The following is a 20,792-nucleotide window of genomic DNA, read 5'->3' as shown; positions in this document are numbered from 1 at the left end:
TGTCGACCCAATGTGCGGCGGCAGTGAAGAAGGCCAATTCTATGCTTGGGATCATTAGGAAGGGTATTGAGAACAAAACGGCTAATATTATAATGCCGTTGTACAAATCGATGGTAAGGCCACACCTGGAGTATTGTGTCCAGTTCTGGTCGCCGCATCTCAAAAAAGACATAGTGGAAATGGAAAAGGTGCAAAAGAGAGCGACTAAGCTGATTACGGGGCTGGGGCACCTTCCTTATGAGGAAAGGCTACGGCGTTTGGGCCTCTTCAGCCTAGAAAAGAGACGCTTGAGGGGGGACATGATTGAGACATACAAAATTATGCAGGGGATGGACAGAGTAGATAGGGAGATGCTCTTTACACTCTCACATAATACCAGAACCAGGGGACATCCACTAAAATTGAGTGTTGGGCGGGTTAGGACAGACAAAAGAAAATATTTCTTTACTCAGCGCGTGGTCGGTCTGTGGAACTCCTTGCCACAGGATGTGGTGCTGGCGTCTAGCCTAGACGCCTTTAAAAGGGGATTGGACGAGTTTCTGGAGGAAAAATCCATTATGGGGTACAAGCCATGATGTGTATGCGCAACCTCCTGATTTTAGGAATGGGTTAAGTCAGAATGCCAGATGTAGGGGAGAGCACCAGGACGAGGTCTCTTGTTATCTGGTGTGCTCCCTGGGGCATTTGGTGGGCCGCTGTGAGATACAGGAAGCTGGACTAGATGGGCCTATGGCCTGATCCAGTGGGGCTGTTCTTATGTTCTTATGTTCTTACTTAAGCTTAAAACCTGCAGGCAGGCAGTGTAAAGATCAAGTCATAGTTAAGACCCGGTCTGATTCTTTTTTGTGAGTGTTTCCATCTTAGAGAGCATTTTTGCTCTTATCTGTGTTCCTGTTGGCTAAGGGAATGCAGGGAGGAGTAACTGTGAAGCTCTGGTACCAAGGTCATTGTAATTTAGAGATCTATTGTAGTTGTGGAGGTACCACTTGATAAGCTGACTCAGTGATCTTAAGCACTGCATCATCCAGTCCCTTGATTGGATGTTCATTGCTTAAAACAGCCATTTTCAACCAGTATGCCACAAGTGGTCCACATGAATTTGGGGGAAAGTCACTTAGTAGGGCCAGTGGGAGATAAGAGCCCCACACTGGCAGTATGTCATGCCTTGTCAATTGTCAAAAACCTGATGGTGTGCCTTGACAATTTTAGTGCTTTATCAGTGTGCCATGAGATTAAAAAGACTGAAAATCACTGGCTTAAAAAGAGACCTGGGAAGTAGGTTCTATGCATGATTGGGGGGGCGTCCAGCTTGACCGGGCATCTGACATTTTGGTGTGATCCTCTATAACCGTTCATCTAGCACGGATGTGGCAAGCCTGCAAGCCAGATGAAAAGCTACACACTGTTACTCTGTCACAGCTTCTGCATGAAAGTGATAGGTTTGTTGTGTTATTGTGTCTCTGTGGGGTCTTCACCTTAAATCTATTTCTTGTAAAGGAGATGTAACCTTAACTATTCTGTGTTTAATAAAACCAATTAAGCTATTTAGCTTGTTTATTGTGAGTGCTGGAGGGAACTGGGTCTGGGTAAAATTCTGCCTTGAAGTTCTGTACACTACCTTGTTAATAGCTGACAGCCCAATCCTGAGCTGCCTGGCATGTGGGGCTGCTGTGGTGCAGAAAATGACTGCCATGGCATCCTAAGCGCTATGCGCGCAGCGCCAGCTTCCCCCCCCCCCAGATAAGGTATGTAGATTCGCAATGGAGCTACTCGATTCTACAGCAATCCTTGGGTCTCCGTAGAATCAAGAGCCTCTGTGTTGGGCCAGCAGCCAGAAACAGAAGCTCAGGATCCAATGGAGCGGAGCTCCACCAGTCCCACCTCCCTCCCCCTGGCATGCTTCCTCCCCACCTTCTACCCGCTCTCTGCCCTCCTCCCCCCACACCCTGTCTACCTCTGATGCCTGATACGACTGTCAAGCGGCAGAGCACTGGTGATCCACCAGCATTAGCCCAGCTAGCCAGTGCAAACTGTTGATGATTGGGCCCCAAGTCACTGGTAATTAGGGGCTGTTAGCCTGTTGAAGTTATTGTTTTGCCTAGAGGTTCTTCACGCCTGGCAATTACACTCTAAAGGGGGTGTTAGGGGTTAAATTACCTTTTCAGGATATGTCTTAGTGCCTTTAGTTGTAAAGCTAAGCCACATCCTGTTTGTATTCAAGTTCAACAACAAGTTTAGGAACCCTAAATCCATTATAGGGCATAACTGTCCTGAGGCATGTTAACTGGCATTTAAACCCCCTCAGTAGACCCGTTCTTACAGGCAAGCAGGCTCTAACAAATGTTTGAAAAGGTCAACACAACTGAAGAGTTTGGTTCCACAAATATTAATTAATGCCCAAATAGTCCCTTAAAAACAAAGTAAAGGATGAGTTTTATGGGAGGCTAATAGTGTTCATTGTTAATATCAGGCCACCAGGTATGATGCCCAAGTCTACTAAGGCATTGTCTGGCATTACTTATGCATTGCCAGGTAACAAACACTAGTTGATGTAGTGTTAGGAATAGTTGTGCCTTAACTACACTAGCTCAAGATGTTTGACACAAGACGGGAAGTCTAAGGTCAATTATCTAATGTTAAGGTCTCTTACTCTCATGTATTTGAAACCTCAGAGGGTCAGGTCAATTTTGCTATCTCTCTGCAGGAACATCTCAGTTCCCTTCTTTGTTTACTGGAACATTCAACCTGGGATACTGTGAATGGCCTGAGCAAGTAAAAGAGGATTTGGGGTGAGATCACTACCTGCCACCTCCACCCTCTCCACCTACAGACAGACATTCATGTCAGTTCTGTTTGATAAACTGCGACTGACCTTCATTGATCAATACTTTCATTACTGGACACAAAATAGGAAGATCAATGACTTCCTGCAACGATACAAGTATGTGCCTAGAATCCCATTACTACAAAAAGCAACTCCTGAATCCCTGGAGGAGAGCACCTAGTTCTCCTTCAGACAAGGTTCCGTTCACAGGTGGCAGCCAAGGTCTTTTTTCCTCCTTAGAATTAAGACTGCAAATCTATGCCATACAGAAATAGTCAAGTCAGAGGTGGAGGAATTATCCACAGCTTAACTCCTAAGACTGCAAATCTAGAGTATGTCAGATTGTTAAGATAGTCAGGGGAAATGAACAAAAAATACAGTGAAAACAAGGATTTTGCTTTTAACAGGCCAATAACTCTCAGCAGAATGTGTAACAGCGTATCTTCATCTAGCCATGAAACTCCTATCCTCCAAGTATACTACATAAATCTCTATTCCAAGAGCAAGCCTTTCAAGTTTCTGTGTGGCACAAGGTTAACACCCTCACCATGGCTGTGCAGACTTTGAGAACTCTGCCAAAATTATAACGCGCAAAGGAGCAAGACCAAAAAAGTGCTCCTTTACAAGCAAATAATTATGGACATGGAAACATGCAATCCTGTGCATTCCCTACTGTAGAAAGCATGAAGAGTTCTCAAGTAAGGGATGGAATGAGAGAGGAAGGAACAGTTAATGACAGCTGAAGGACAGCCATCACCCAAGCAGAACCCACCATCCAAATGTCCTTAGGAAGTCCCTGGTAAGGAAGAAGGCGGAGGAGATATCCCATCCAATTTCTGGGGGATAGCCCTCTAAATGGATCAGAACAATCTGCCTAGGTTTGCAACACAGGTGATTGAAATAGGAATAGAAGTTATAAAAAGGATACAAGCCCATCTTGACAAGAAGCAGCCAGGGACCAAAGCAGTGAACCCCAACCTATTGGGGTTGAAAACAAGAGTCCTTAAAAAGGAAAGAGGCATACCTGGCCCTAGCATCTTTAAAACAAAAAGAGTCAAGACATTGTGCCAATCAATTGATCAACAAAACTTACAGCGTCTTCACATTATCTAAAGGCAGCCATGTTCCCTCAGAGAGGTCTGGAGGAGTCTTCTTGAGAGTGCACATTTACTAAGTCACTTCATGGATTCCTATGAAACTCCCCACTACCATCTAATCTGTACAACCTGGCTTACAAAAAAATAAATAAATCACTCACTAGATGCAAATGCAATGTTGGTTATTAGAAAACAAAGTCCATCAAAGACATTTTTAAACTCAGCCATAAGAGCGATGCATACCTAGGTTTGGGGAAATTTTGTGACTATGAGACACCAAATTATTATTAGAATAGGATATTTCCTGCAGAAGCCATAATTTACGGTTTAGATAGTTTTATAACTAAATGTATATGTGGAAATAGAAAGTGCAGAACTATGAAAATGGACTTCAGAATGTTATAGGATGAATGAAAAATTCAATATACTTTTAGAGGTTCTCTATACCATCTTGTAACAAACAATGTATGAATACATAGTACAGTATCAGGGAAACAAGTAGAGGACAGAGGGGAAAAAACAGTAAGACATGTTTCTTAGCATTATATTAGCATTCAAAAAAATCATTATTAGAAATATTATATTTACAATGAATATTGTTTGACATAAGATATGTGAAACAATATCATGAATGTAAATACCATTAATATATTATGCAAAGTTTAAAAGCAAGGTCCATGACCAAAAAATGTTATAGGATGTTATAACAAAAAATGTTATAAGGTCCATGAGAAGGAATTGGTATGCTCGCCATTTAAAAATTCAGACTGTAATCTTCTCACCCTGTGGTCATTTGTGTACATTATGGTTTTTTAAAATTTTATAAATAAAATTTTGAAAAAAAACAAAGCAAAGAATGCTAAACCAGCCTACCAATATGCCAGTATTTCTTAGCACCCCTAAGTCCAGAGATGAGTGTACATGACCCACCAAAAACATTTCAAATTAAGAGCCTTACTGCACACATTGGTCAAATTTGCATAAAAGAACATGCATTTAGACTGCTGTAGTGTAGCTTTGATAGAGAAGATAGAGTATTTAAGGACAGGACCTGACCCAGGACCTCCAGATTCTCCAAACACACATGATTTTATGCCTATAAGGCATATGGAACCTGCAACACCCTTTCAGAATTCTGAAGCATCAAGGTTTCATTTTACAGAACAAAGCAGTAGCAGAAATCAAATCTCCTGCTAGGGTCACCCTCAATCCAAGGGGAATCAACTTCATTCACAACACATATAGGTATCCAACCTTCCAGAACGAGAGCTTTTGCATCCTAATCTACATGTAACAAGGAGAAAACTAAAGCAAAAGGTTCTACATGAATAACCAAACAAATATTTAGTATTTTGTTAATACACCCTGCCATTCATCCTGAATTCACATGTGTGATCTGAGCACCCTCTGCTGGGTGACGTTATTACAGCAATTAACTATGGATATTACCATGTCAGGCAACAGTATTTATAATTCATACCTCAACAGGTTTAACTCAGGTTAAGTAGTTCTACCAATTGAATCTTTGCTTCAGATGAATCTATGCAGCCTACCCACTAATCTGGAAGTTATCAACATAATTTGTGCTATACTGCTTCCAACTGTAGATCCCAAACCCAGCATCACCTTCCTTCTATTGCACTAACAGTTAGAAATTCCATTATACTTTGGACAACTGTTGTCCCCCAACCCTCAATTCCACCCAGAGCAGCTCTATCATCTCACACTTACTACAGGTAGGAGAATTCTTACTACCAATGGCAACATCTCTGAACTATAAAATATAAATAAGCCAGATATTTTTCTTCCACAGGCTGAAGAGAAAGAACAGTTTTCACTGTAAAATTGAGGATTTTCCACAGATATTTTCCTTCAGAAATCTTTAACCAGATTCACTCGCACAAGTGCTCTTAAATTCTCAGTGGCTTGCACTCCTTAGAATAAAAATAACCTGGAGAAAATACAGGTATAACTTAGTTGTCAGCACACACACACCCACCCACCCATGTTTTTGTCTCAACATGAATAAGGTTAGTCCTTTAAATTAAAAAATAAGCGTCCCTTTAAGCAATGGGTAATGGCTTAAAATGCCATGGAAGCACTGCAGGTAGGCAATCAATTTCTCTCCCCTCCTTAGAACAGGTGGAAGGCAGACCCCTCCCTCCCCCCTAGCAAACAAGCAAGGAATGCAAAGCAGTTAGGAAGTGATTATCACTTTGCATTCTTTCCCTGCTCTAGGGGGAAGGGAGGTGTCTGCCTCCCAGCTCATGCAAAAGCTGTTTCTAAGCCACCCCCACCCCCAGAGGGAGACTGATAGATTGCCTGCCTGCCCCATTATCATGGTAAGCAGGCTATTTTTATACTGCTGCCTAAAGGGTTTTTTTAAACTGCAGTAAGTAATTAGATGTAGTAAGATGTATTTTAAATTATTCTTTGCTTATCTCCAGCATGATTGAAGAACCTTAAGGATGCATCAGGGTAGAGAAAATAAATGTTCAGCACCTAGGACCATGTTGCTTATATCAAACTGGGTCAAATAACATTTTTAATAAAATTTCTTTCTGTTCCTTTCCAAGCCCAAAGTGTTGATGATAACCTTTACAGTACTGTATGACATAAGACCAGAACTGCATTACCCCATATAATCCTAGCTAGTCCCCTATAACTATCAGATAGGCTCCTGTCTTAGGATACTGCCACCATCTGAAGCCAAGTGGATAGTGGCAAGGTGCAGCGCCCTTTCTGTTGTGGCACCACATCTCTGAAATCAGTTGACTTGATGACAGCCCCCTCATTACATTGTTTCTGATGGGGTTTAAGACTTGCTGTGTTTGAAATTTGAGGAGGGAAGAATCTCTTAGGAGACACCCTTTTTAATTATTGTTGCTGCTTTTATGTTTTTTTTTATGTTATTGTTTCATATTTTAATCTGGTCTTGGATCACTTTTAATTGTTTTAATGGCTTTATTCTAATGTTTTTATTTAAATATTTTTATCTTTTTTATGTTTAACTATTATGTTGTACACCATTTTGAACATCAAAAAAGCTGTATATAAATCCTTTAAATAAAAGGATTTTATAAGAATCCTTATAATTATAATCCTTATAATCCATAAGAAAAATATGCCTGTTAACATGCTGAGACTACATCAACTTTGTATCTTCAGTTACCCAGCCAACACCCTACCTGAAACTTGTAATTAGTAATTTTAAATTCATTCCTTCAGAAAACCAAGCCTCATGAAAAGGGCATTATTTTTGTGTGTACACCATTGTAAACCTATAGGACAGATTAGTGCCACATTCCAACTATGAACACTAAAATGCTTTATTTGAAGTGAAGACTATGTCTTTCAATTTTAATAACAGCTCCAAGTCAAATTACAGGAAAACATAGACTAGTCATTCCCCAATCTACTCTGAATTCTTCCCCTCTAGACAAAATTGGCAAAATTGGCATTCAATACCTGGGAGCAATTTGAAACAAACAAACAAAAACTTCCCTGACACAAAGCAGTCATATATTCATCACAGTATTTCTGAACCCAGCACCAACAAACTTTTTCATTGCTGAAATGATTCATATTTTTTCCAAAATCAGAAGATTCCTAATTATACAGTAGCATGCTCATAAATGATGCATTCATTTGAAACATTGAGGAGCTGCGACTCAGAGGCACAGCACATACTTTGCATGCAAGAAGTCTCAGTTTTTCAGCTCTATCTGGAGATGTCACTTCGTTTTTCAGAATAAAAATCTCTCTGCGAACCCCTAGAGAGCTGCTGCCACTCAAGTTGGACAATATCAGTGGTCTCCTCCATATAAGATAGTTTCATGTGTTCATGTGAAATTGACATTTGTCAAACAAAAGTATTAAAATAACAAGACCTTTTAAGAACTGCAACATACTAGATTCAGGCAAAAGTATCAAAATAAAACAGTTACTTCAGAGCTTCAAAGTTGTTACCTTTATTGAAGAACATGGAAGCCATCTGACCCATCTCCACTCTTTCAGTGATTTCAAAAATATTAGGTGCTCCTCGTCTCTCTGCAGGTTACAAGAAATTCTTAGATATTTTAAAATGTCTTAACAGACCCTACTCAAGCCATTAAAATATTTTTTCTCCGTCTTGTTAGGATTTTAAGCAACAACATGCTTGGATTGTTTTAAGGCAGAAATCTTCAACAGGTGGGGTCTCAACCCAATTTCAGGTTGGTCATGGTATTGCTGCTACCACCATTTTCTTTGGAGGTTCTGAGCTGCACAGTAGCCAGAACTAGGAGTTCTATATAAGGTAAACCCCAACAGAGATTTTGGCTTTGGAGGGCGTGCTAAGGCCAAGTCTCCCAATCTTCAACCAACCACCTCAGTCTCCCACTCATCCACCTAATTTTCCCTATCATGAGATTCTTTATATACTCAGCCTTGCCTTGCTTTCTATTTCTTCCCCTCCATCTTTCAAAATTGAGCACACACTCTCTGCCCCTCATCACCTTACAACTGGAAGGAAAAAGGGGGCAAATGTTACAGGAGCAGCATTGGGCTGACTGATCACCATAGGGGAGGGAAAGAGGATAAAGGTCTGCTGTCTCATCTACAGCTTTCCTAAAGACTAGTCCTGTGTTACAGGTTGAGATTAGAGGTGGGTCCCAGCTCTTGACAATTTGAAGGCAAGGGATCAGGAAAGGAAACTTTACAAAAGCTGATTTTAAAAAAGGTTACACATTCCTAACACAAATGTGCGAGGCAGGTGTACAAGTAAAAGATGGTGTGATGTTAAGTTTTGAGGTCTTACTTGTAAAATTAAAAGCAATATTAGCTAGATACTTACGAACGGATAAGATAGGTCGTATCTCTGACCGCTCATAGCCATCTGGGAGAAGGACATCACTATCTGAAACTCCAGATGAAGAGTCATCATCGTCATCTTCCTAAGAGAGCAAGAAATGAATATATCTCCTCAACATATGGGATTACTGCAGAATTTTGCTAAGAAACAGGAACATGAGAAAAGCAGTACTGATATGCAAAAGCAAATCTAGGCCAGCATACTGTTTCCCCTACATTGACCTATCTGCTGCCTCTGAAAAGCCCACAAGCAGGACATAAGGAATATTTCTCTCCTGCCATTGCAACTGCAGCTAGTATTCAGAGGCATAGCACTGCTTAAGCCATTTCTGCCTAATGCTGCATATATGCAACAAGGACCAAATGTGTATACCTGAGGGCCAGGCAAAAAAGGGGTTAACCTGTAGGAAGCATATAGTAATCAGGACTAGTAGCCACTGATAGACCTGTCCTCCATTAATTTGTCCAATCCCCTTTAAAGGTGACCATCTTTATGGTGACCATAACCACATCTTGTGACAATGAATTATGCACTGTGTGAAGTACTGTGTTCTTTTATTTATCCTAAATCTCCTGCCAATGTTTCACTGGATGAAATTTGGTTCTAATATTGAGAAAGAAGGAAGCCTCTGTCACTCCACACCATGCTTTTCCCCCCAAAGCTTAAAAGACTCAAACACTGCAGCCTTTCCTTGTTAAAGGTGGTACTCTGCCCTTCCTATCAATTTTGTTGCCCTCTTTTCCAGTACAATACCATTTGGGCAGTTTGCCACATCTTGTGACAATGAATTCCACAGCTTAATTATGAGTTGTGTAAAGTACTTTCTTTTGTTCATCTTGTATGCCCTACCCACCACTGGCAAAAAAAGAAAAAACAAAAAACACACCCATCTACACTTATTGAAAAGAGATCAGATTTCTCCACTGCTGGCCTTCCAAAATGCTAACAGGTCCAGGTCCTCCAGTATAATACTAAAATCTACAACCCAGGTCTAGAACAATAGCATGTAATGAGTCAAATTTTTGCAGGGTTAGTGATCTTTGGGATGTCCAGAATTTAAAGCCATATTTTTTAGGGAAACCAAGTGAAATTAAGTGAAATCAAGAGAGCCAGGCAGTGAGTATCTTTAGCTACAGAGCAACAGGATTAGGATCCAAATCACAGAATGCCACACAAACCTTATGCTTTTCCATTCGCTTCCAGCGAAGCTGGGCATTTGCAGCTGCCATAGCCTCCATTACAAAGGTGGTCGTCATGTAGCTAGTAGGAAAGTTAAAAAGATTTTAGTCTCTTAACAGCAGAAGTGACCTGAAATATTCCATCTCCACCCAGTCTTTACAAGAGATGTATTTTGGTATGCAAAATACAAACTCTGCCTATTAAGGGCCATACTAGACACATGACAGTAGCTAGACACCAGCTAGGGACAGTAGCTATACTAGACACCACATTTGTGGTGTTCATTTACCAAGTTTCTACATAGACCAGGGGATAGAGGGATATCCAGTTTATAATATCAAAAGAAGCACATGGGCCACCTCTGCCTTTGCTGCTCCTCCCCCCGCTCCTGACCCAGAAGTATTTGTAGTGACATCATTGCCTCCTCCATTCCCACTTTGAAGAAAAGGCTCCAATGGAGCCTTTTGCACTGTTTCTGAGCATTTTGGGGCAGCTGAAAGCAGCACCCAGGACAGGAGAGTGCCACTTCCAGGAGGTGGGTGCTGTTTCCAGCAGCTCCAAAGCACTCCCATGGATCCTTTCGCACTGTGGTGCAAAAGGCTCTGTCAGAGCCAGAAATTGAAGGAAGTGCTGCCTCACTGTTCTGAAGGCCACTCCCTCCCCTCCCCGTTTGTTAAAGGGAAGGAGAGGGGGCAGTCTCAAAGTGGCTGGGAACCGCTCCAAGAGTAGCTGCAAGAGCACAGCCACCCTGCTCTGTTCCCTGCTGGTGGGGTTTGGTGCTCAGACCAGCAGGCAGCCATGCAGGGTGACTGCGCCCCTGCAACCATCCTAGCCACTTCTAAGGCCTCCCCCTTCCCTTTAACAAAAGGGGAGGGGCAGCCCTCAGGGCAGCACAGAACTGTGCTGACAGTGACTGTACTCCTGCAACTACTGTTCAAGCGGTTCCAGGGTGGACAGGTCACAGCGGTGGCCCCCCTGCAGCTCCCGGGGCATTTGCCCCACTTGCACCCCTCTAGGTATGCCACTGGTATGGGGAGCAGTTCTTCCTTTCCTCTCTGTTATTACCTCCCAGTTTCCACTGCTTCAGGCATTTTCCTCCCAGTTCAGCCCTGATACCAGAAGTGAGCTAGACTGCAATGAAAAGCGCCTAAAGTGATGGGCGGTGGTGGAAAGCTCAGCTCCCCTCTATGTCCCGTTAGATGCAAGAACAAGAGTCTGCATCCCATGATTTATACATGAATGGGCAGGCACATGAGCAACCATCACATCTCAAGGGCAAAGTTAGATAGAACTAACCTGAGCAAAGGTTCTCATGTGGCAGAACTGGTGAAGGCAGAAAGCCTGAAACGGAAGCCACTAAGAACTTCCCCTTTGCAACTTCAATTGATATGAAGGAGAGCTGCATGAAGCCAGGTTATTCTATCATTCTCATTTAATTTCAAAAGATTTCTGCTGCACAAGTCTATGGTGGATTTTAATCAGGATCTACTTGCTAACAGATTGTTGGCAGAAAAACTACACCTGATTTGAGTAAGGAACGTTATGACTGGCACATTTCACTAAACCCAGGATGGCCAACACGCAGCATGTGTGCCACTACTGGCACACAGACACTTTCAAAGTGGTACACACAAGATCACCACATATTTTTGAAAACCTTTTAAACAACAAAGAAAGCACACCAGTAGTTTACAGTTTGCTTGATTACTTTGTTTCTCCTTACACAGTACATCCCCAAGTTTTTAATCCTGCAATGCACATACTCAGGGTGGCCACGTCTGCTTCATTTGTTATGACTGGAAAATGAGGAGAAAGGCAGGAAAATGATGAACAAGAGAGAAAGCCAGTAGGGTGGATGCTTGTGAGCTGCATTTCACTAACTGGTGAGTCACTCACCCAAAAAAGACCAGATTGGTGGAGAGCTGAAGAGGCAAGGGGCTGGCAGTAGAAGATTAAGTGGGACCATGCAAAGATGGCCCATGAGATAAGCAAAGTTCAGGTGGCCAGTCAGCAGAGACATCATCATTGGAAAAATTATCCACAAAGATCTCAGCTAAGATCATCTTTGAGGTCAAGAAGGTGGGCAGGCGGAAGGGGCTGGGCTGTGCAGAAGGGCAGTGAATACCTTACATGGACCTCTGGTTCTACTGGCCCAGACTAAGGTCCATGCAGGCCACCTTGTGTCTCATCAGCAGTCAGTCATGTGTCTTTGGAAAGCCCCAAACAGGCAACAGTACTCCAGTGTTTCTTGCTCTGTAGCTTCTGGCATGCACAGATACTGTCCTTGAACTTGGAGGCTCTATTTAGCTATCATGGTAAACTCTAAAGGTGATGTCAAGATGGAATGTCATGCTCAAGATTCTCTAAATAATAAGTGACATGTGGGGTGCTGCAGGCTGGCCACCCTTTCACTAAACCATTGGTCATGCTGTCTAGTCACATAGCAATTACACTGCGATAATCACTGAGGAAGATAAAACATGTTTCTTCACAGCTGCAGATGACTTGGGGCTGAAATCCTACATACTTACCTAAGAGCAACTCCTACTGAACCCAGTTACACTTAATTCTGAGTAGACATGCATGATACTGGAATGCATGTACTGTTAGAAAAAACAATGAAGGATCCAAGTACAGCACTGACAGGACTACACTAATGTCAGAGTCAGAACACTTGGATACACAGACATACTCAGTTACCATATGCTACACAGAGTAAAAAAGGATCAATAAGTAAAGAATTGAAAACACTTTCCAAAAGTTGCCAAAAAGATACCTGCTTATGAGAGGGAAGTAGTATGTTGTTTGAAAAACAGATTGCTATAGAAAATGGCATGATTTGCTCCAAGTTTTCCCCCACCACCATTACAGGTTAAGTGAAACTTAGCCTGCATCTTGCCAATTTTAATCTAAACTTCACCACTGCCCTGCATGTCTCAGAACAGTTTAAAACAGCGAAGAAAAACTAAAACCACTAAATTCAGCATAAAAATCTTAATAAGGTTAAGACACAGATCAGACAGTTGAAAACCCTTAAGGGAGATCCCCAAGGCCTGATGGAAAAGAAACCTTATATAGCTCTCCTAAAATGTAAGCAAAGAGGACCAATTGCTCAATTTCACAGAGAAGTCATATTACAGCCTTAGGACCACAGCTGTGAAGGCCTTACTTCTAGGTCCCTGATGCCCATATTGCACAGTAAAGAGAAACTGAAGAAAGGCTTGATCTGACAAGTAAAGATGGCAGGGGAGTTGATACAGCGAGAGATAGTTTGTAAGGCATAAGAGGCACGCAGGACTTTATAGGTCAAAAACTACACCTAGAACTGAGTTTAGACGCACACTCATGGTCAGGAAAGCTGACAAAGCAAAGCCAGCACACACTTGTTATTTCCCAACAGGAGATGGGCTGAAGTATACTGCAGTATGCAAGGCTTCCAAAGCATCTTCAAGGACAGTCCAATATCAAGCACATTGCAACAGTCAAGCCTGGAAATTACAAAAACATGGATCATCTTGATGAGATCCCTCTCCTCTCAGAGGGGAAACCTCTAGGAAGGTGCTAACTCAGCAGATGGAACTGACAGAAGTTGCACTGGAGATTACTGTAACCTGCTTACCAAAAAAGTATGGCGTCAGGGTTGCAAAGCTATGTAAGTGAGTTAGCCACCATCCCATCAATTGCCACATATTTAACACATTCAAAGTATAATGATTTTCCATCAGTATCTTCTCCAACTTCTCTGAATTCAGTTTCAGCCTGTGGAATTTTATTATTTTGACCACAACATAAAATAGTGGTTAGGGACAAGAACAGTAGCTCCAGTGCTCAGTTAACAAGATAGATCTTGGTAACACCCAACTCCAAAGCTACGTATTATCTTTCCAGGAGGCTTCCTATAGATATTAACGGTATCAGTGAAAGCAATAAGCCATATGAACCACAAAGGAGCCAAACTTATATTTCCATTCAGGTCCAATGAAACAAAAAATAAGTTAACCCATTCGAATGCAAGCCCAACTCCCTGAGCCAATGCTCCAAATAGTTCAGCAGAATAGTGTGACCTATAATTCCATAAGTCACTAAGGGTCAACCATCAGCCAAGTTCTTCTTTAAGTCTCCAGGTGCATATCATCCTCCTTTACAAAATCAAGCCTGAAGCCAGACTGAGGAGGGCTGAGGAAGGATTAGTCATTGAAGAACTCCTGGCACCATCAAAAGATGACGCTGGACACACATGTTAACTACATACATCTTACTTATTCAAGGGTGGGTGAGTTTTTAAAAAAGAGGATATGAATTTAAAAACAGATAAGCCCCTGCCCGCTTCCAAACAGTCATTTCTAATTTTTGGCAATAACCCATCAGTATTCTCTCAGCTAGATTTCGCCTGCTACAACAAATAGTTGTCTGTCGCATCTGGCAAGAAGCCTTCAAACATGCCAACATATTGCCATTATCTTGAGGAGAAACAAGCCGAAGTGATCCAATCAACATTTTGTCCAGAACAGGTGCGTATAACACTTTTGGTATCAGTGTCAGCAGCAGCTGCCACCGAGTTAAATTGGATCTGAATGGCTATTAAAGAATTGCACAAAGTCATCACAGCAACCAACATCTGATTTACCATCCAGGAGGCAGGACTTAATGGGGTCCAACACACCTCAGAAAAGTTCATCTGGGCATGATTAAGCTGATGCAATAATGGAAAAAAATCTCTCTTCACTACCATCTCTTTTACTTCATAAGCCTACTGGTGGCATCAGAGGCAGGGTGGGCATGTGGTCTTACTTTCCAACAAAAGGGAGAGAACCAGGTAAGAATACTGTCTTGTCCATCTGCAATAAAAGAATACCTGAACAAGGCTAGATACAACTTTCTTACTGAAACAAAAGCAGCAGGATAATGGCAGGCAACACTGCGTCTTGCGTCTCACTTTCACCAAAATAAGTTCAACAGATTGTTAACAGAAAAGACATAGTGCAAAATTCTTACCTCATGAACCCCAGGAACATGATCAGGATGAGACTGACAAGCCAACCAGCAGCAGCAAAGGCCTTCGGCATAGTTAAAGCTCCAGTCCCAACTATGAGATTGAACATATAAACCAGGCCAACCTGTAATTTTAGAGATTATAAGCGTTAGAACTAGTGGTGAGGTAAGTAACTCATGTTGTGTCAGAAGTCTTTAATATCATGGAAACAAGAAATAATGGAACTGTTTGTGTGTAACTGGTCCCATCAAACTCAGCATTTTTCAGTTAAATCTTTTAACTGTGGCTCCCATTTCCTCCCCCCGCCCATCTTGCATATTTTCATCTATGCTGAAACTGCAGCACTTATTTGCAGATTTGTAACAGCAAGACAAATGCTGAATGCTAACACTCAGTTTGAAGACCTGGCATCCATTACATATGCCTTCATAACTCATCAGCTTGATTATTTCAGTGCTGCCCTTGAACACTGCAGCTGATTCTAGCTCAAGAGAGTACATTATAAAGAACTTAACTGCTTGCTCATTTACTTCTGGATGGAAGTGTCTTCTTCCATCGGTGAGGAAGACACCATGGAGGCTTCTGCTGGCCTCCATGCATCGACACATCTCGATGCACCAATGCAGCTTCCTCCCATGGAAGCGCAAACATGCTTTATGGCACATTTGCTACACTCCCACAGCGCTTATACCGGCCTAAGTGCCAGTTAGGATTGCACCCATAGTCTTTTAGCCACTGAACTGCTAATCAGAATATCTCCCATTGAACCTTGCAACTGTCATGAATTCTCATTAGGAACATTTGGCAAACTACTCCCTTGCTCTCTTAGTTCCCTAGCTGCAATACAGGGGTAACAAGACTTATAATAGCATTCCTTTATTTTGTTACCCAACAGAGGATTATATTAGCATAATTCATTTCTCTCCCTATCAGATCTTACTAAATTATATGTGCACAAATTTGATTATTCATATGCAATTAGAAATTCTTCCAATTTAACCTCATTACTTCCACTTGTTGGACTTTCACCATAATGGGACTAAAAGTAAACCCCAAAAATAAATTAAAACTGGAATAGATACTTGTGTGATTTCACAGAACATCTCATTCTCAGTAAAACAAAAACACAACTTGATAGCCAGTACTGACACAGATACCACTGATACAACCCCATTTGAACATTAGTGTAGTTAGCATTTAGTATCTAAGTGTAAATATTCAGTTGCCAAGCTTACTACACCCTTTCAGTATTGCACTGGTTTTGTTTTCTATCTCCAGCCTTGAGGACAGGACAGAGGGCAATTTTTAAAAAAATATCTCCACACAGTGAAGTTTAGAGAGTAAAATCAAGTGTGCTGATTAAACATCAAGTGCCTTCAAACATTACGAGAGGAACAACAATGACTAACCCTCCCTTATGACAGGAAGTATTTTGCTCGATTCATAAAGCTTTCATTTGAAAGCCCAAAGAGATGGACCCTCTGAAACTAGAGGCCATGAACAGTTTTTTTCTAGTGTGGGTACTAAAAAACTTATCTCAGTCAATCATTTCACCTTTAAGGTCAGACACAGGATAAGAGGTACAAAGGAGCATATCTGATTATCACTCAGTAAGCTTTATAAATCCAATAAGTATTTTCTTCCCAAATTTAACAGCAAGAGAGGTAGAAAAATAACTTACTACAACAACATTAGAATCATGTTAACGTATCATTTCAAGGAGAACTGGTGTGGTGTAGAGGCCAAGGGAGGTGCAAAGCAGCAGGCTGTTGCCACTTCAAATTTTGCCTCTGCCATGAACTCATTCAGTGGCCTTAGCCAAGTCACTTCTACTCAGTCTAAGCTCCACAAATGCAATGCAGACTAATAAGACTTGCTCATAAGTAATTATCAAGATAGTACCCATATGAAACACTTTGCAGACTTAGAAAGTGCACTAAAAAAGTATTATTATGATTAGCTCCCAACCAGTCCTTCAAGGGCTTTTCTGTATTATCTAATGCCTCCACTTAATTGGTAGACTAGAAACTAACATATCTCTTATTTATTAAAAAAAAAATTGATAAAAGCACAAGCACCAGGGATGTGCTCTTTGGCTAGTGAAGTCCCACTTATTCCATCACTTAGAAACTTGAGATATCTCACTAAGTTTTGCGACCATAATTTCAATCTTGAACCTGCTTCATCCAAACACTGAATTTTCTCTAGACCAGCAGTGCTCAGTGTGCTGACCGCTGCACACTGGAAATGCATACACTGGTGCGTCTGGCACTTTGAGTTCCAGAGCAGCACATCTCTCCCTATCCCTAGATTGGGATGATGTGATGCTCCAGCCAGTCACGTCTATGGTGCAGGGTCCCAGCGGGTACTGCGCCTGAATTTCTGCAAAAACACAACTGACTGGAGCATCACATCATCCCAATATGGGGACAGGAAGAGATGTGGTGCTCCGGAACTTAAAGTGCCATTCACAGGAGGGAAGAATTAAGCCGAATCCCAGATAAGACTCTCAGGCCAGGGTTCTGGCCTGATCAGGCTGGAGCAGGCCAGCCCTGCTCTAGACTGTCAGAACCATTTTTTAACATACTCAGTGCCCATTTAACAGAATTTCAGTTCTCTGAAAGTGATATGAAGAACATCTGCATTATTATATTCAGTAGGCAAGAGTCCCAAGATAAGGAAATGGAATGATACATATACTATTCAATAACTTTCACAAAGGTGCCACTACTACAGTGTTTGCTTCTTCACAAAATGTCCTGGCATACCCATTATCACAGTGGTTCTCAAACTGGTGGGTCGCAACCCACCAGTTTGTGTAAAGGTTCCCCTGTCCCTTTAAGGGGCAGGGGGAAGGGGAGAGGCAGGGAAGCAATCCCCAGGATCACGTCCGTTGGGGGGGGCGAGGGGGAGTGCTTGTGACTTACTTTCAGAAGGCAGGGCTGCAGCAGGCTGCAGGAGGTGTGGGGAACCCTGCGCAGCTCTGCACAGTGCTCCCCAAGGCATGGAACTTTCACTGAAAGCTGGCGCAAAGTGCCTCCTACAAAAGGGAAGTGCTTTGCGCCCGCTTTTAGTGAACGTTTCAAGCCTTAGGGAGTGCTGTCCAGGGCTCCCCACACTGCAGCCCTGCCTTCTGAAAGTAATCAAGCTCCAATTACCACTTCACCTTATCTCTGGGTCAATCAGAGGGCAGAGTCTTTCAACTTTGAAAAGTTTCAATTCTCAAGCAGCAGGCAGGCATGGCAGAGATCATTTGTTTCTACAGCAACTGGGAAATTCCAGCCAAAGTTAACCTTTTATTCTCCTTCCTTCTGCTGCAGCCTCGTTCTGCTTTGCAAATGCTTGCAAAGCAGGTCTGTTTTTTGAAACACCAGGATGGGATCTTCCTTTCCATTAGAAATAAAATCCCAGGCTACAATTCAGTGCACTATTATTTAAGAACAACACCCATGGAAAGCAATGGGTCTACTTCTGAGTAAAAGGGTTGCAAATATCTCATCTCTCTGCTATGAATTGAATTGCACACTCTCAGTTATGTGTTATGGGTTGTATGTAGAGCTTCTGACTTAACACACCAGACACCTTAAAGGTGGATTTGATTTATGGTTCTCCTGCAGTGGTTCCCATCTTGCATATCCCTTGGCAGCCCTTTTCCATTATTTGTACCCTTCATATTAGCAAAACATCTGTAATAATACAAGCACTCATCTCCTCTCAGACTTAATGTATTCATCACATATTTTCTCTTTTCATCTGTTTGAAAAACAGAAGACTCTGCCCTTGCACTGTTTTGCACCAGAAGTGTGCTGAGAAATTCTGGGTGATTGATCACTTTCCATATTATGTTTCAGCTTTTCTACTGTGCTGGTTTTCAATCACTGGTTCATAGATGAATTGATGACCAAAAACTAGCTATTGGTGGGGCTTTCACAGCCAACTAGCTACCTCCCTTCCTGCCTTGCCGGTCCTTTCTGGAGCAGAACCTGCCTTTTTCTGCCATTATTCCATTCTTTTTCAAGTACCCCTAAAGGTCCTGTTGAGTGTCCCTGGGAGTACATGAATACCAGGTTGGGAACCACTATTTTACTGATATGTTGTTTACAGTGCACTTCCTCTGTGTACCACCACAAAAGGTGGTGAAGACCAGAATTTAAAAAGAATAAAAATGTATCTTATGATCTTTTACTATGTTTTTAATAAATTAGAGACTACAGTTCTTAGGTAACAATTAGTGGTAGGTTATTTTTCAGGATCTGGCCTCGGGTAAAATCAGACAAAACTAGAGTCAGACACCCCCCTAAGTTTAACCTCCAACTTATTCAAGGGTCATAGAAAATTCCATTATTGTTGGCTCAAAACCTGCCCTCGACTTATCTGTGGGGTCGACTTTTAGGCGGGTATCTGCGGTAAGTCACAGGCACCCCTTAGCAGTGCGATCCTCAAAGTTTGAGAACCACTGCATTATCAGATGACAACCACCTAAAGTGGAACATACACAAACGCTGTTTCTTAGCTAAAAGGCACAAATAAAATTAAACATGGAACACTTGCACAGGTTAACTGTTCCAGGAAGAAGTACTGAAGCATAAGTTTAGTATCAGAGACCATTTTTGCACAGAAATTGGTTTGTGTTTGAGAAAACAAGTTCCTCCTGTTCTCCTTACTGGCAACTGAACAGTAAATTAGTCTACTGACTGGTCTCCCAGAAAATGGACAACAGCATGTACCCATTTGCAAAGAGATTTTTCACTTAAAGACAGAACTGTCATTCCCTGCATGCATTACTATCAGTCTCAAACTTAAGGCTTTAAGTGAATCGGTACATGAAGCTTTTAAGACCAATGCCTTGGGAGTGTCTTTGAGTAAAATATCAAACACTATATAGAAGAAAGACAGAGCTGGCTCAAGCTTGTGCAGGGTCCACAGCATGTGTCATAAAGGGGCCTCCTCCCCACAAGACTCTCTTCTGTTCCACCTTCCCTCTGACCCTACATCTGCTGCGGCACATGCTGGTTTTCTGTGGGCACTGACAGGTCAGCATAGGCCTTCCTCATCTTCTGCTGTCGCAACATGCTTTCCATCATGTTTGCAGAAGCCAGAACTAGCAGTACATGCATTCCATCGGCATCAAGGCACAGTAAGATTGTACACAGTGAAGTTTAATAACAATACAGAAAAAAAATTTCATGTATGTCATCTGTAATGATTATGTACTATGCAACACCCCCATCATGTAAACAATAAGGTTGCCAGATCATGAGGTGCTGATTTCACCAGAGACAGCTTGCAAGCATTTAGTGTGGGGCTCTCACACTAAATGCAGGGCCCATAGCATATGCTACTTTCGCTACTAGGTGAATCTGGCCCTGTAGAAAAACTGCAGACAATGGTAGGTGGATATTTGTGGGTGCTCTGAAAATGAGACAAGCACACTTTTAGAGTTCAATAGCCTCAAGATTTCTATAATACAATTCTCAAAAAAAAAACCCTAAAATTAATATTTAAATGAAACAAACAGTGGAGGACTTGTCCACTTCCACCAAAAGTTAATAAGATGCTAGTCCATAGAAAACATTAAGAATATAACGTTAAGTCCTGAATATAATGTTAAGTCCTGCAAATTGTTCTATGTTAGGGTTCTTTTGAACTTTAGGCATGGATATTTGCCTTAGTTTTTTGTTTCATGCAGTAAATCGTGATATACTTGCTCCCACTGGGTTTCAGGATTTCCAGGTGTCAGTTTAGTTGTATTTTTCTTTATTCCCTTGATACTGCTCTACAGAGTTTAGGACAAAACATCAGGTTACTCTCTAGACTTGGTGAAACCTGGACAATGACTCTCTCATC

At 41.8% G+C, this 20,792-nt stretch overlaps 1 protein-coding gene across 3 annotated transcripts in view; it reads right to left on the bottom strand.

Moving 5' to 3' along the window:
- Positions 1-20,792, bottom strand: part of TMEM104 (transmembrane protein 104) — a 109,015-nt gene that overhangs the window by 80,708 nt on the left and 7,515 nt on the right. For all 3 annotated transcript variants that reach the window (XR_010793811.1, XM_066615704.1, XM_066615706.1), the window contains exons 3-6: positions 14,948-15,069; positions 9,952-10,033; positions 8,756-8,855; positions 7,891-7,971 (exon numbers count right to left, since the gene is read on the bottom strand). Coding sequence is in view for 2 of the 3 variants with exons in the window: in XM_066615704.1 (XP_066471801.1) it covers positions 7,891-7,971; positions 8,756-8,855; positions 9,952-10,033; positions 14,948-15,069 (385 nt within the window). In the remaining variant the exon portion in view is untranslated. The remainder of the gene's footprint in view (positions 1-7,890; positions 7,972-8,755; positions 8,856-9,951; positions 10,034-14,947; positions 15,070-20,792) is intronic.

Source organism: Tiliqua scincoides, chromosome 2 (genome assembly GCF_035046505.1).
Source record: "Tiliqua scincoides isolate rTilSci1 chromosome 2, rTilSci1.hap2, whole genome shotgun sequence".
Taxonomy (NCBI): domain Eukaryota; kingdom Metazoa; phylum Chordata; class Lepidosauria; order Squamata; family Scincidae; genus Tiliqua; species Tiliqua scincoides.
The sequence above is the reverse complement of the archived record's forward strand: the minus strand, read 5'-3'. Positions and strand labels throughout refer to the sequence as shown.